General features: G+C 36.7%; 1 protein-coding gene across 8 annotated transcripts in view; it reads right to left on the minus strand.

The window, feature by feature from the left end:
- Positions 1–17,501, minus strand: part of stx3b (syntaxin 3b) — a 58,798-nt gene extending 41,297 nt beyond the window's left edge. For 3 of the 8 annotated variants that reach the window (XM_062044143.1, XM_062044147.1, XM_062044148.1), the window contains exon 1: positions 17,109–17,501. In XM_062044143.1, the coding sequence (XP_061900127.1) occupies positions 17,109–17,138 (30 nt within the window). In that variant the 5' untranslated portion in view covers positions 17,139–17,501. The remainder of the gene's footprint in view (positions 1–17,108) is intronic. The other 5 variants (XM_062044145.1, XM_062044146.1, XM_062044144.1 and 2 more) reach the window with 3 other exon arrangements.
- Positions 17,502–17,746: the final 245 nt, after the last annotated feature.

The raw sequence follows: 17,746 nt of genomic DNA on the forward strand, positions 1-17,746 counted from the left end.
GGAAGCAGCTTGAACATGGAGGGGCAGAGTGTTCCAGAGCTTAGGTCCGGTCTCCCCTGGTTTTGAGTGAACAGACGAAAGCTGTCTTTGTTGCACCAAACCAAAGGCTTGGAAAATTCCGCTGTGTACGATGGGAGGAGACGGGAGTATTTATCGTACCTTTTGGAACACGTTATTACTAAAAAAGCAAGATCCCTCTGTATTTCAACTTCAGTTCTTTTCTATGAAGTTGTGAAGTATATTTATATAGCGCTTTTCTCTAGTGACTCAAAGCGCTTTTATATATTGAAAGCCAATATCTAAGTGACATTTAAAGCAGTGTGGGTAAAGAGTCTTGCCCAAGGACACAACTGTAGTGACTAGCGGGGATCGAACCTGGAACCCTCAAGTTGCTGGCACGGCCGCTCTACCAACCGAGCTATACCGCCCCCTTGTGCTACTGTAACAGACTGTGGTCCACCTCATGAAGTCCAACTCTATTTCATTTGACCTGAATTGTTATTTACCTATTTGACCTTTTATCATAATCCTACATGTTATTTTCCTTTTCATGCCGAGGCCTTCAGATATTTCACCCTGTTTCTAATTTGTATAATTGCAAATGCAGCCTTGCATATTTGACTCTGACAGCCGTGGACACATTCAGCCACTCTTTAGTTGACTTATTCACACCGTATGAAAAACTTTGGTGTGCACAATTCCGAGGTGTGAGAGAAAGTGATAAGAGCAAACACTTCCTTCCTCTGCTCTTTACTCAGCGATACTGACGGGGGGGAAGCAGCTAACAAATGATGTACACTACAGCAGGACAGAAATGCACTTTCAGGCCTCCAATTGGAACTTTTTAAGTGTCAAATGCAGATAGAAACTAAATAAAAAAAAACCCTGACTGGATGGATAGACAGAAGATCAAAAATACTATTAAACCATGAACATGTAAATACACGATTAATAATATTCAGCTTTGCGAAGCTAAAAAAAAAATAGAAACTAACCTAACCACGTAGCCAACGTGATAGCATCAGTCTCAAATGCAGATAGAAACTAAATTTAAAAAAAACCCTGACTGGATGGATAGACAGAAGATCAAAAATACTATTAAACCATGAACATGTAAATACACGATTAATATTCAGCTTGGCGAAGCTAAGAAAACAGAAGCTAACCTAGCTACGTAGCCAACGTGATAGCATAGCAGTCTCAAATGCAGATAGAAACTAAATTAAAAAAACCCTGACTGGATGGATAGACAGAATATCAAAAATACTATTAAACCATGAACATGTAAATACACGATCAATAATATTCAGCTTTGCGAAGCTAAAAAAAATAGAAGCTAACCTAGCAACGTAGCCAACGTGATAGCATAGCAGTCTCAAATGCAGATAGAAACTAAATTAAAAAAAAAACCTGACTGGCTGGATAGACAGAAGATCAAAAATACTATTAAACCATGAACATGTAAATACACGATTAATAATATTCAGCTTGGCGAAGCTAAGAAAACAGAAGCTAACCTAGCTACGTAGCCAACGTGATAGCATAGCAGTCTCAAATGCAGATAGAAACTAAATTTAAAAAAAACCTGACTGGATGGATAGACAGAAGATCAAAAATACTATTAAACCATGAACATGTAAATACACGATTAATAATATTCAGCTTGGCGAAGCTAAGAAAACAGAAGCTAACCTAGCAACGTAGCCAACGTGATAGCATAGCAGTCTCAAATGCAGATAGAAACTAAATTTTAAAAAAAACCTGACTGGCTGGATAGACAGAAGATCAAAAATACTATTAAACCATGAACATGTAAATACACGATTAATAATATTCAGCTTGGCGAAGCTAAGAAAACAGAAGCTAACCTAGCAACGTAGCCAACGTGATAGCATAGCAGTCTCAAATGCAGATAGAAACTAAATTTAAAAAAAAACCTGACTGGCTGGATAGACAGAAGATCAAAAATACTATTAAACCATGAACATGTAAATACACGATTAATAATATTCAGCTTTTCGAAGCTAAAAAAATAGAAGCTAACCTAGCTACGTAGCCAACGTGATAGCATAGCAGTCTCAAATGCAGAGAAACTAAATTAAAAAAAAACCTGACTGGATGGATAGACAGAAGATCAATAATACTATTAAACCATGAACATGTAAATACACGATTAATAATATTCAGCTTTTCGAAGCTAAAAAAATAGAAGCTAACCTAGCTACGTAGCCAACGTGATAGCATAGCAGTCTCAAATGCAGATAGAAACTAAATAAAAAAAACCCTGACTGGATGGATAGACAGAAGATCAAAAATACTATTAAACCATGAACATGTAAATACACGATTAATAATATTCAGCTTTGCGAAGCTAAAAAAATAGAAGCTAACCTAGCAACGTAGCCAACGTGATAGCATCAGTCTCAAATGCAGATAGAAACTAAATTAAAAAAAAACCTGACTGGATGGATAGACAGAAGATCAATAATACTATCAAACCATGAACATGTAAATACACGATTAATAATATTCAGCTTTTCGAAGCTAAAAAAATAGAAGCTAACCTAGCTACGTAGCCAACGTGATAGCATAGCAGTCTCAAATGCAGATAGAAACTAAATTTAAAAAAAACCTGACTGGATGGATAGACAGAAGATCAAAAATACTATTAAACCATGAACATGTAAATACACGATTAATAATATTCAGCTTTGCGAAGCTAAAAAAATAGAAGCTAACCTAGCAACGGAGCCAACGTGATAGCATCAGTCTCAAATGCAGATAGAAACTAAATTAAAAAAAACCCTGACTGGATGGATAGACAGAAGATCAATAATACTATTAAACCATGAACATGTAAATACACGATTAATAATATTCAGCTTTTCGAAGCTAAAAAAATAGAAGCTAACCTAGCAACGTAGCCATCGTGATAGCATAGCAGTCTCAAATGCAGATAGAAACTAAATAAATAAAAAAACCCTGACTGGATGGATAGACAGAAGATCAAAAATACTGTTAAACCATGAACATGTAAATACACGATTAATAATATTCAGCTTTGCGAAGCTAAGAAAACAGAAGCTAACCTAGCTACGTAGCCAACGTGATAGCATAGCAGTCTCAAATGCAGATAGAAACTAAATTAAAAAAAACCCTGACTGGATGGATAGACAGAGGATCAATAATACTATTAAACCATGAACATGTAAATACACGATTAATAATATTCAGCTTTGCGAAGCTAAAAAAAAAAAATAGAAGCTAACCTAGCAACGTAGCCAACGTGATAGCATAGCAGTCTCAAATGCAGATAGAAACTAAATTTTTAAAAAACCCTGACTGGATGGATAGACAGAAGATCAAAAATACTATTAAACCATGAACATGTAAATACACGATTAATAATATTCAGCTTTGCGAAGCTAAAAAAAATAGAAGCTAACCTAGCAACGTAGCCATCGTGATAGCATAGCAGTCTCAAATGCAGATAGAAACTAAATTTTTAAAAAAAACCCTGACTGGATGGATAGACAGAAGATCAAAAATACTATTAAACCATGAACATGTAAATACACGATTAATAATATTCAGCTTGGCGAAGCTAAGAAAACAGAAGCTAACCTAGCTACGGAGCCAACGTGATAGCATAGCAGTCTCAAATGCAGATAGAAACTAAATTTTTAAAAAACCCTGACTGGATGGATAGACAGAAGATCAAAAATACTATTAAACCATGAACATGTAAATACACGATTAATAATATTCAGCTTTGCGAAGCTAAAAAAAATAGAAGCTAACCTAGCAACGTAGCCATCGTGATAGCATAGCAGTCTCAAATGCAGATAGAAACTAAATTTTAAAAAAAAAACCTGACTGGATGGATAGACAGAAGATCAAAAATACTATTAAACCATGAACATGTAAATACACGATTAATAATATTCAGCTTTGCGAAGCTATAAAAAAAATAGAAGCTAACCTAACAACGTAGCCAACGTGATAGCATAGCAGTCTCAAATGCAGATAGAAACTAAATTTAAAAAAAACCCTGACTGGATGGATAGACAGAAGATCAAAAATACTATTAAACCATGAACATGTAAATACACGATTAATAATATTCAGCTTGGCGAAGCTAAGAAAACAGAAGCTAACCTAGCCACGTAGCCAACGTGATAGCATAGCAGTCTCAAATGCAGATAGAAACTAAATTAAAAAAAAACCCTGACTGGATGGATAGACAGAAGATCAATAATACTATTAAACCATGAACATGTAAATACACGATTAATAATATTCAGCTTTTCGAAGCTAAAAAAATAGAAGCTAACCTAGCTACGTAGCCAACCTGATAGCATAGCAGTCTCAAATGCAGATAGAAACTAAATTTAAAAAAAAACCTGACTGGATGGATAGACAGAAGATCAATAATACTATTAAACCATGAACATGTAAATACACGATTAATAATATTCAGCTTTGCGAAGCTAAAAAAAATAGAAGCTAACCTAGCAATGTAGCCATCGTGATAGCATAGCAGTCTCAAATGCAGATAGAAACTAAATTTTAAAAAAACCCTGACTGGATGGATAGACAGAAGATCAATAATACTATCAAACCATGAACATGTAAATACACGATTAATAATATTCAGCTTTTCGGAGCTAAAAAAATAGAAGCTAACCTAGCTACGTAGCCAACGTGATAGCATAGCAGTCTCAAATGCAGATAGAAACTAAATTTAAAAAAAACCCTGACTGGATGGATAGACAGAAGATCAATAATACTATCAAACCATGAACATGTAAATACACGATTAATAATATTCAGATTTTCGAAGCTAAAAAATAGAAGCTAACCTAGCTACGTAGCCAACGTGATAGCATAGCAGTCTCAAATGCAGATAGAAACTAAATTTTTAAAAAACCCTGACTGGATGGATAGACAGAAGATCAATAATACTATTAAACCATGAACATGTAAATACACGATTAATAATATTCAGCTTGGCGAAGCTAAAAAAATAGAAGCTAACCTAGCTACGTAGGCAACGTGATAGCATAGCAGTCTCAAATGCAGATAGAAACTAAATAAATAAAAAACCCTGACTGGATGGATAGACAGAAGATCAAAAATACTATTAAACCATGAACATGTAAATACACGATTAATAATATTCAGCTTGGCGAAGCTAAGAAAACAGAGGCTAACCTAGCTACGTAGCCAACGTGATAGCATAGCAGTCTCAAATGCAGATAGAAACTAAATTTTTAAAAAACCCTGACTGGATGGATAGACAGAAGATCAAAAATACTATTAAACCATGAACATGTAAATACACGATTAATTATATTCAGCTTTGCGAAGCTAAAAAAAAATAGAAGCTAACCTAGCAACGTAGCCAACGTGATAGCATAGCAGTCTCAAATGCAGATAGAAACTAAATTTAAAAAAAAACCCTGACTGGATGGATAGACAGAAGATCAAAAATACTATTAAACCATGAATATGTAAATACACGATTAATAATATTCAGCTTTGCGAAGCTAAAAAAATAGAAGCTAACCTAGCTACGTAGGCAACGTGATAGCATAGCAGTCTCAAATGCAGATAGAAACTAAATTAAAAAAAACCCTGACTGGATGGATAGACAGAAGATCAAAAATACTATTAAACCATGAACATGTAAATACACGATTAATAATATTCAGCTTTGCGAAGCTAAAAAAATAGAAGCTAACCTAGCTACGTAGGCAACGTGATAGCATAGCAGTCTCAAATGCAGATAGAAACTAAATTTAAAAAAAACCCTGACTGGATGGATAGACAGAAGATCAAAAATACTATTAAACCATGAACATGTAAATACACGATTAATAATATTCAGCTTTGCGAAGCTAAAAAAACAGAAGCTAACTTAGATGCGGCGGCGGGCTTACTCACTGTAGTGCGTCTGCTATCCTGCTCAAAACACAACACAACCTCCTGGTGTTGGTGTTGCTGTAGTAATGTTAAGATTTCATCATTGATATATAAACTATCAGACTGCGTGGTCGCTAGTAGTGGCTTTCAGTAGGCCTTTAAAGGAGGGCTCATATTTTAGGGCACAGAGGCAAACATTTTCAAACGGTACTATACTCTATTTGAAAAGTACCTGTTCGCCTTTATTTATTTTTTTAAACAGGCATGTCGTGACATTGCTGGTTTTACTAGCAGAGGAGCATGTTCGGCAGCGCACACACACAGTAAAGATAAAGGTGAGGTTATAACACTGAAACACCCTCAGGAAGAGGGTGAACATCCACCCGCAGTGTTTTAGCTACTTCTAAATCACTAATCCTGGCCTCCACGGCCACAAATAAAGTAAGTTTCTTACAAGTACCATTATCACTGGAGGACGAGGAATAGCTAAACATGCTTCACTACACACCGTAGGAGGATACAATAGCTCACCGGCGTCACAATGTAAACAAACGCCATGGGTGGATCTACACCTGACATCCACTGTAATGATACCAAGTACAAAAGCGTATCTAGTCGATACTACTATGATTACATCGATATTTTTTCGTTTTTTTTTTTAATTTATATTATGTTTATGAACTCAGTAAATACGTCCCCGGACACATGAGGACTTTGAATATGACCAATGTATGATCCTGTAACTACTTGGTATCACATCGATACCTAAATGTGGCTAGTTGAGCAACAATCGTGTTCCCATGTTTAGTTTTTACTAATTTTTCCTAATTGGTTCTTATCTAGTTTGCACTTTGTCTGTGTTATTATTATTATTGGCTTTTATCTAGATTGCACTTTGTCTGTATTATTACTATTATCATTATTATCGACTCCTCTTTGCCTCATTCTTTTTATTTTCCTATTTTAATGATGTTAGATCTGTGTTGTTGGAGACAAGTGATGTAAATTAGCTTTGGCTACACACACTATGATGCATACATTGGATAACTGTTCCAGATATCTATGTTTCTGTATCTGTCCCTATTTCAAATAGACCTTTACATGTGTGGTATCATCCAAAACTAATGTAAAGTACCAAAGAAGAGAAGAATAAGTGATTATTACATTTTAACAGAAGTGTAGATAGAACATGTTGAAACAGAAAATCAGCAGATATTAACAGTAAATGAACAAGTAGTAGATTAATAATCATTTTTTACAGTTTGTCCCTCATAATGTGTATAACATAATAGGTAGATAAATGACAATATGTTACTGCATACGTCAGCAGACTAATTAGGAGTTTTTGTTTGTTTACTTACTACTAAAAGACAAGTTCAATATGTTCACTATTTTATTTAAGGACTAAATGACAATAATAAACATACGTTTCATGTACACTAAAATTTTTTGTTCAAATAAAATCAATAATGCCATTTTTTGTGGTGCCCTTTATTTAGAAAAATATCGAGAAGTATCGAAATGCATTTTGGTACAAAAATATTGGTATCGAGACAACCTTAAAACACACAAAGTATATAATATAAAAATAATCAAAGGTCAATACATTGAAATATCATATAGTGTATAACCTAACTTGTAGTAAAATGTTGTAAAGTTGTGTATAAACAAATATGTACAACACCGTGCAATTTTCATTTCATTATTGTTTACATCAGCGACTTATGTTCAATTTTTTCAACACACACACACACACACACACACACACACACACACACACACACACACACACACACACACACAACGATCCAATCCAGGTGCCTTGTCACATGTCTTATCTTTCCCATGACTCTTTAAAGGAGTTCAACCATCACACTTAAGACTTGGTCTCCATAAATTGTAACGAGCTCACATGACTGGACAGCCGCAGAGGTCAGGACACACAACGTGTGGTGACACTAAAGTACAACCAGCCACGTGTTGATTCTGATAACGGGATTTGTAGGGGTGTAACGGTACACAAAAATGTCGGCTCGGTACGTACCTCCGTTTAGAGGTCACGGTTCGGTTCATTTTCGGTACAGTAAGAAAACAACAAAATATACATTTTTTGGTTATTTATTTACCAACTTTGTAAACAATGGCATGACATACATATACACACAGGGTCCATTGCCAGGGTTCATGTGGTCAACATATATCAAATAAAAACTAAATAAGATAAGGCTCAGAATGGTTTCTTAACAAAACCAGTGTTTTCCCACACATTCATTTATTTGTGGCGGCCCGCCACGAAAGAATTACGTCCGCCACAAATTTTAAAAAAAAAATTAAAAAAATTTTTTTTTTTTTTTTTTTTTGTCCTGTCCAGCTTCTCAGGCAAATCATATAGTTGATGTAGATGCCCATATAGGCTGTTCAGATTTACTTTACAAAAGAGAAGTGTAGGATACTTCTCTTGTTGCCTTATTTGTATTTGACCACGACTGTTTTCTGTTTATTTGTTACTGACTGTGGCAGGACACCTCTGCCTCTGTTTCACTTTATGTTGCTGGTAAATAATATGGTTGTAGTAGTAGGCTAAAGTTAAATGATTTAGTATGCACTAATTAAAGGGGCAGAGCTTTAAGAGACATTTTTAGCTTTTATATTTTATAAGATATATTTTTTGTAAGAACCACAATTAATAAATATATTTCAGTGAATAACTTATTGTTGAAATCTGTATATAAATATGTACATAAAGTGTTGTAATTATATTGTAAAATGGATGGATGGATGGACGTTTAAAACAAAACTGTTATTAATTAGTAAGTATACATTTTTTGAGCCTTTTTAGAGAAAATCATATCATTGTAGTAAATTATGCAAATTACTCGATGATGTCATAGCCACGCCCCCACCGCCACAGGTATCTTGGCAGTTTATGGGACACACTGAAAACCTTTCTACATATAAAGTGCTTTTTTTTGATTGATTGATTGAGACTTTTATTAGTAGATTGCACAGTACAGTACATATTCCGTACAACTGACCACTAAATGGTAACACCCCAATACGTTTTTCAACTTGTTTAATCACGTTAATCAACATTAAACTGCCTCAAGTTGTTGCTCGGATGAAATAAAATGACAAAACTTTTCTTCTACATATAAAAAGTGCAACATTAAACAGTTTCAAGTCAACTCAGCCTCAGATTAACTTTTCTTCCACCATAGAAGTGGCTCAAAATCTAGTTTTGAATGCAATATGGACTTATATCTGCTGCTATAAAAACATTTGTTATTGCTTTATCCCTGCCTGACTCGCCAAGGAGATCACATTTACTGACCATTGTCTGATATGAAATCATGTTAGTAGGACTCATTTATTTCATGCTTCATTCTCAAGGGAATAAACCACAATTAACATCAACATGCAACAGTGATGGCAATAGGTGATCCGCCACATGCATTTTATATTCTAAAATGAACGGTCACACTAGTGCCCGAACACTAGTTCTTCCAAGTAGTGGCCGGGCAACAGCCATAGCAATCAGTCAATCAATCAATCAATCAAAGTTTACTTATATAACCCTAAATCACAAGCAGGGAAAAACTCAACCCAATGGGATGACAATGAGAAACCTTGGAGGGGACCGCAGATGTGGAACCATAGTGTGAGTCCAGTCCATAGTGGATCTAACATAATAGTGTGTGAGTCCAGTCCATAGTGGATCTAACATAATAGTGTGAGTCCATATAGTGTGAGTCCAGTCCATAGTGGATCTAACATAATAGTGTGTGAGTCCAGTCCATAGTGGATCTAACATAATAGTGTGAGTCCATATAGTGTGAGTCCAGTCCATAGTGGATCTAACATAATAGTGTGTGAGTCCAGTCCATAGTGGATCTAACATAATAGTGTGAGTCCATATAGTGTGAGTCCAGTCCATAGTGGATCTAACATAATAGTGAGAGTCCAGTCCATAGTGGATCTAACATAATAGTGAGAGTCCAGTCCATAGTGGATCTAACATAATAGTGTGAGAGTCCAGTCCATAGTGGATCTAACATAATAGTGTGAGTCCAGTCCATAGTGGATCTAACATAATAGTGTGAGTCCAGTCCATAGTGGATCTAACATAATAGTGTGAGAGTCCAGTCCATAGTGGATCTAACATAATAGTGTGAGAGTCCAGTCCATAGTGGATCTAACATAATAGTGTGAGAGTCCAGTCCATAGTGGATCTAACATAATAGTGTGAGAGTCCAGTCCATAGTGGATGTAACATAATAGTGAGAGTCCAGTCCATAGTGGATCTAACATAATAGTGTGAGAGTCCAGTCCATAGTGGATCTAACATAATAGTGTGAGAGTCCAGTCCATAGTGGATCTAACATAATAGTGTGAGAGTCCAGTCCATAGTGGATGTAACATAATAGTGAGAGTCCAGTCCATAGTGGATCTAACATAATAATGTGAGAGTCCAGTCCATAGTGGATCTAATATTGAGAGTCCAGTCCATAGTGGATCTAACATAATAGTGTGAGAGTCCAGTCCATAGTGGATCTAACATAATAATGTGAGAGTCCAGTCCATAGTGGATCTAACATAATAGTGTGAGAGTCCAGTCCATAGTGGATCTAACATAATAGTGTGAGAGTCCAGTCCATAGTGGATCTAACATAATAGTGTGAGAGTCCAGTCCATAGTGGATCTAACATAATAGTGTGAGAGTCCAGTCCATAGTGGATCTAACATAATAGTGAGAGTCCAGTCCATAGTGGATCTAACATAATAGTGTGAGAGTCCAGTCCATAGTGGATCTAACATAATAGTGTGAGAGTCCAGTCCATAGTGGATCTAACATAGTGTGAGAGTCCAGTCCATAGTGGATCTAACATAATAGTGTGAGAGTCCAGTCCATAGTGGATCTAACATAATAGTGTGAGAGTCCAGTCCATAGTGGATCTAACATAATAGTGTGAGAGTCCAGTCCATAGTGGATCTAACATAATAGTGTGAGAGTCCAGTCCATAGTGGATCTAACATAATAGTGTGAGAGTCCAGTCCATAGTGGATCTAACATAATAGTGTGAGAGTCCAGTCCATAGTGGATCTAACATAATAGTGTGAGAGTCCAGTCCATAGTGGATCTAATAGTGAGAGTCCAGTCCATAGTGGATCTAACATAATAGTGTGAGAGTCCAGTCCATAGTGGATCTAACATAATAGTGTGAGAGTCCAGTCCATAGTGGATCTAACATAATAGTGTGAGAGTCCAGTCCATAGTGGATCTAACATAATAGTGTGAGAGTCCAGTCCATAGTGGATGTAACATAATAGTGAGAGTCCAGTCCATAGTGGATCTAACATAATAATGTGAGAGTCCAGTCCATAGTGGATCTAATATTGAGAGTCCAGTCCATAGTGGATCTAACATAATAGTGTGAGAGTCCAGTCCATAGTGGATCTAACATAATAATGTGAGAGTCCAGTCCATAGTGGATCTAATAGTGAGAGTCCAGTCCATAGTGGATCTAACATAATAGTGTGAGAGTCCAGTCCATAGTGGATCTAACATAATAGTGTGAGAGTCCAGTCCATAGTGGATCTAACATAATAGTGTGAGAGTCCAGTCCATAGTGGATCTAACATAATAGTGAGAGTCCAGTCCATAGTGGATCTAACATAATAGTGTGAGAGTCCAGTCCATAGTGGATCTAACATAATAGTGTGAGAGTCCAGTCCATAGTGGATCTAACATAGTGTGAGAGTCCAGTCCATAGTGGATCTAACATAATAGTGAGAGTCCAGTCCATAGTGGATCTAACATAATAGTGTGAGAGTCCAGTCCATAGTGGATCTAACATAATAGTGAGAGTCCAGTCCATAGTGGATCTAACATAATAGTGAGAGTCCAGTCCATAGTGCATCTAACATAATAGTGTGAGAGTCCAGTCCATAGTGGATCTAACATAATAGTGTGAGAGTCCAGTCCATAGTGGATCTAACATAATAGTGAGAGTCCAGTCCATAGTGGATCTAACATAATAGTGTGAGAGTCCAGTCCATAGTGGATCTAACATAATAGTGAGAGTCCAGTCCATAATAGTGAGAGTCCAGTCTTTAGTGGATCTGGTTAATATGCTTGGAGGATCCTCCAGGCTACTAAGTTTGGTACATCTGGGTGTTATTTTGTTTAGAGAAGTCTAATAATGCTAAAAACATTGAATAAGTTGTTGGTGTAAATGTGCTTATCACACCCATGTTTGGTGCCAGTCAACCAGGATAAGAGACAAGTGTACTACCAGAAAGATTTTAAATATTGTAATCAACAGAGTTGGGTGTGGATATACGGTAGTTAATGTGTGCTTTTAATAAAGTTCCTGGAAATTAAAAAAATGTAAATTGCCTCGGCTGCTATTTGTTCTTCCTGTCCCCGATAATAAAAAGGACGGGCCATCTGTGGGAGATCCAGAAGCCTGGAGTGATACCACAGTTGAATACTTTTAAACACACAACAAATATTTGGCCAGGACGTGGAGGTCACCATGGCAACACATCAACTTGGCACAACAACATCAAGGCCTCACCCCTTTCATACAGAAAAATCATCCGCATGGTGACATAATGCCCACGGTCTAGATCTACAAACCCCGTTTCCATATGAGTTGGGAAATGGTGTTAGATGTAAATATAAACAGAATACAATGATTTGAAAATCCTTTTCAAGCCATATTCAGTTGAATGTGCTACAAAGACAACATATTTGATGTTCAAACTCATAAACTTTATTTTTTTTTGCAAATAATAATTAACTTAGAATTTTATGGCTGCAACACGTGCCAAAGTAGTTGGGAAAGGGCATGTTCACCACTGTGTTACATGGCCTTTCCTTTTAACAACACTCAGTAAACGTTTGGGAACTGAAGAAACTAATTGTTGAAGCTTTGAAAGTGGAATTCTTTCCCATTCTTGCTTCAGTCGTTCAACAGTCCGGGGGTCTCCGCTGTCGTATTTTACGCTTCACAATGCGCCACACATTTTCGATGGGAGACAGGTCTGGACTGCAGGCGGGCCAGGAAAGTACCCGCACTCTTTTTTTTTACGAAGCCACGCTAGTTGTAACACGTGCTGAATGTGGCTTGGCATCGTCTTGCTGAAATAAGCAGGGGCGTCCATGAAAAAGACGGCACTTAGATGGCAGCATATGTTGTTCCAAAAGCTGTATGTACCTTTCAGCATTAATGGTGCCTTCACAGATGTGTAAGTTACCCATGTCTTGGGCACTAACACACCCCCATACCATCACACATGCTGCCTTTTACACTTTGCGTCTATAACAGTCTGGATGGTTCACTTCCCCTTTGGTCCGGATGACACGATGTTGAATATTTCCAAAAACAATTTGAAATGTGGACTCGTCAGACCACAGAACACTTTTCCACTTTGTATGAGTGCATCTTGGATGATCTCGGGCCCAGAGAAGCCGGCAGCGTTTCTGGGTGTTGTTGATAAATGGCTTTCACTTTGCATAGGAGAGTTTTAACTTGCACTTACAGATGTAGCGACCAACTGTAGTTACTGACAGGGGTTTTCTGAAGTGTTCCTGAGCCCATGTGGTGATATCCTTTACACACTGATGTCGCTTTTTGATACAGTGCCGTCTGAGGGATGGAACGTCACGGTCATTCAATGTTGGTTTCCGGCCATGCTGCTTACCTGCAGTGATTTCTCCAGATTCTCTGAACCCTTTGATGATATTACGGACCGTAGATGGTGAAATCCCTAAATTTCTTGCAATTGCACTTTTAGAAACATTGTTCTTAAACTGTTCAACAATTTGCTCACGCAGTTGTGGACAAAGTGGTGACCCTCGCCCCATCCTTTCTTGTGAAAGACTGAGCATTTTTTGGGAAGCCGCTTTTTATACCCAATCATGGCACCCACCTGTTCCCAATTAGCCTGCACACCTGTGGGATGTTCCAAATAAGTGTTTGATGAGCATTCCTCAACTTGATCAGTATTTATTGCCACCTTTCCCAACTTCTTTGGCACGTGTTGCTGGCATCAAATTCTAAAGTTAATGTTTCCCACACATTCATTTATTTGTGGCGGCCCGCCGCGAAAGAATTACGTGCGCCACAAAAAAATGTTTCTTTTTTTTTTTGTCCTGTCCAGCTTCACAGGCAAATCATATAGTTGATGTAGATGCCCATATAGGCTGTTCAGATTTACTTTACAAAAGAGAAGTGTAGGATACTTTTCTTGTTGCCTTATTTGTATTTGACCACTACTGTTTTCTGTTTATTTGTTACTGACTGTGGCAGGACACCTCTGCCTCTGTTTCACTTTATGTTGCTGGTAAATAATATGGTTGTAGTAGTAGGCTAAAGTTAAATTATTTAGTATGCACTAATTAAAGGGGCAGAGCTTTAAGAGACATTTTAGCTTTTATATTTTATAAGATATATTTTTTGTAAGAACCACAATTAATAAATATATTTCAGTGAATAACTTATTGTTCAAATCTGTATATAAATATGTACATAAAGTGTTGTAATTATATTGTAAAATGGATGGATGGACGTTTAAAACAAAACTGTTATTAATTAGTAAGTATACATTTTTTGAGCCTTTTTAGAGAAAATCATATCATTGTAGTAAATTATGCAAATTGCTCGATGATGTCATGGTGACCACGCCCATAGCCACGCCCCCACCGCCACAGGTATCTTGGCAGTTTATGAGAAACACTGAAAGTTAATGATTATTTGTAAAAAAAAAAAATGGTTATCAGTTTGAACATCAAATATGTTGTCTTTGTAGCATATTCAACTGAATATGGCTTGAAAAGGATTTGCAAATCATTGTATTCTGTTTATATTTACATCTAACACAATTACCCAGCTCATATGGAAACGGGGTTTGTATTATTAATTGGAGAGAGTGTCTACAGGTGTGAATGTTTATTGTATTATTAATTGGAGAGTCTACAGGTGTGAATGTTTATTGTATTATTAATTGGAGAGTGTCTACAGGTGTGAATGTTTATTGTATTATTAATTGGAGAGTGTCTACAGGTGTGAATGTTTATTGTATTACTAATTGGAGTGTCTACAGGTGTGAATGTTTATTGTATTACTAATTGGAGTGTGTCTACAGGTGTGAATGTTTATTGTATTACTAATTGGAGTGTCTACAGGTGTGAATGTTTATTGTATTACTAATTGGAGAGTGTCTACAGGTGTGAATGTGTATTGTATTACTAATTGGAGAGAGTGTCTACAGGTGTGAATGTGTATTGTATTACTAATTGGAGAGAGTGTCTACAGGTGTGAATGTGTATTGTATTACTAATTGGAGAGAGTGTCTACAGGTGTGAATGTGTATTGTATTATTAATTGGAGAGAGTGTCTACAGGTGTGAATGTGTATTGTATTACTAATTGGAGAGAGTGTCTACAGGTGTGAATGTGTATTGTATTACTAATTGGAGAGAGTGTCTACAGGTGTGAATGTGTATTGTATTATTAATTGGAGAGAGTGTCTACAGGTGTGAATGTGTATTGTATTACTAATTGGAGAGAGTGTCTACAGGTGTGAATGTGTATTGTATTACTAATTGGAGAGAGTGTCTACAGGTGTGAATGTGTATTGTATTACTAATTGGAGAGAGTGTCTACAGGTGTGAATGTGTATTGTATTACTAATTGGAGAGAGTGTCTACAGGTGTGAATGTGTATTGTATTATTAATTGGAGAGAGTGTCTACAGGTGTGACTGTTTATTGTATTATTAATTGGAGAGAGTGTCTACAGGTGTGACTGTTTATTGTATTATTAATTGGAGAGAGTGTCTACAGGTGTGAATGTTTATTGTATTATTAATTGGAGAGAGTGTCTACAGGTGTGAATGTTTATTGTATTATTAATTGGAGAGAGTGTCTACAGGTGTGAATGTGTATTGTATTATTAATTGGAGAGAGTGTCTACAGGTGTGACTGTTTATTGTATTATTAATTGGAGAGAGTGTCTACAGGTGTGAATGTTTATTGTATTATTAATTGGAGAGAGTGTCTACAGGTGTGAATGTGTATTGTATTATTAATTGGAGAGAGTGTCTACAGGTGTGACTGTTTATTGTATTATTAATTGGAGAGAGTGTCTACAGGTGTGAATGTGTATTGTATTATTAATTGGAGAGAGTGTCTACAGGTGTGAATGTGTATTGTATTATTAATTGGAGAGAGTGTCTACAGGTGTGAATGTGTATTGTATTACTAATTGGAGAGAGTGTCTACAGGTGTGAATGTGTATTGTATTATTAATTGGAGAGAGTGTCTACAGGTGTGAATGTTTATTGTATTATTAATTGGAGAGAGTGTCTACAGGTGTAAATGTTTATTGTATTATTAATTGGAGAGAGTGTCTACAGGTGTAAATGTTTATTGTATTATTAATTGGAGAGAGTGTCTACAGGTGTGACTGTTTATTGTATTATTAATTGGAGAGAGTGTCTACAGGTGTGAATGTGTATTGTATTATTAATTGGAGAGAGTGTCTACAGGTGTGAATGTGTATTGTATTATTAATTGGAGAGAGTGTCTACAGGTGTGAATGTGTATTGTATTACTAATTGGAGAGAGTGTCTACAGGTGTGAATGTGTATTGTATTATTAATTGGAGAGAGTGTCTACAGGTGTGAATGTTTATTGTATTATTAATTGGAGAGAGTGTCTACAGGTGTAAATGTTTATTGTATTATTAATTGGAGAGAGTGTCTACAGGTGTGAATGTGTATTGTATTATTAATTGGAGAGAGTGTCTACAGGTGTGAATGTTTATCTGCATGACATTGACAGGCACAATAAGTCAGCTGGGATAGGCTCCAGCTCACCTGCCTTGACCCTAATGAAGGCAAACAGTGCACAAAACAGATTGGTGGATAATAAATGAATATATTTGAACTAAACAGGAGTGAAAATGAACATGAATCAATTAATCAAGAATATCAAATGTATTGAACACAAATGATTGATTTTGTGCCACTAAAGAAAGTGAAAATGTCAAAATGTTATCTTTATTAATACTACTAGTGTAGTATTTTAGTCCATTAGAAACATGTTTGAAGACTTATTCGTGGCGTTTGTCAAACATTAAAGAACAGTTGGGAATATATTAAAAATAAAAACACTCACCGCTCGCAGTTGCTCCAATCGGTCCTTCATCTTCCCGACTGGAGTTAACGCTGAGAAAGGAAATAATGCGATGAAAAAGCGAGTGAAAAGAGAGTTTTGTGCCCCGGCAGCTGGCGAGCTAGCAGGCCGACATGAAGTCAAGTCTCCCCCGCCAACGCTGGCCTTCAAGACGGATCAAAGTCCTCCAAAGTCCCGGTCAGGACTGTTGGACAAAACCACTTGTTTTTGTGACAAGAAGAGTCTTCTGGACGTGTTTCCCATACAATATGGCTGCGGGCGCTGTAAAGCAGGGGATTAAAACAACTATAATCTGTTTGTGTGCCGGCCCGCCGTCATCATTCTACAACGCACTTTTCACTCCCGCGCATGCGCACACGCATCACGGGGGCAAGAAGGTGAGGCCGCGCCCACCAGCCACCTGCGCCGCCGGTGCGTTCAGGTGCTGTGGGACGAAATGGGTGAGAACTACGTTAATTGACGTCAAGCGGGCTTGTTTCGCTCACCTTTCTGACGCAACGATCGAAGATCAAAAAGTAGTGACTCATTTATTTTTAAACTGCTTTTACCGCACAAAGGCTTAATACGAATACGACATATTTAAATCTAATAATAAATGACCAATTATTCATTGACACAGT

Source organism: Entelurus aequoreus, linkage group LG04, assembly GCF_033978785.1.
Source record: "Entelurus aequoreus isolate RoL-2023_Sb linkage group LG04, RoL_Eaeq_v1.1, whole genome shotgun sequence".
In the NCBI taxonomy this organism is placed as follows: Eukaryota; Metazoa; Chordata; class Actinopteri; order Syngnathiformes; family Syngnathidae; genus Entelurus; species Entelurus aequoreus.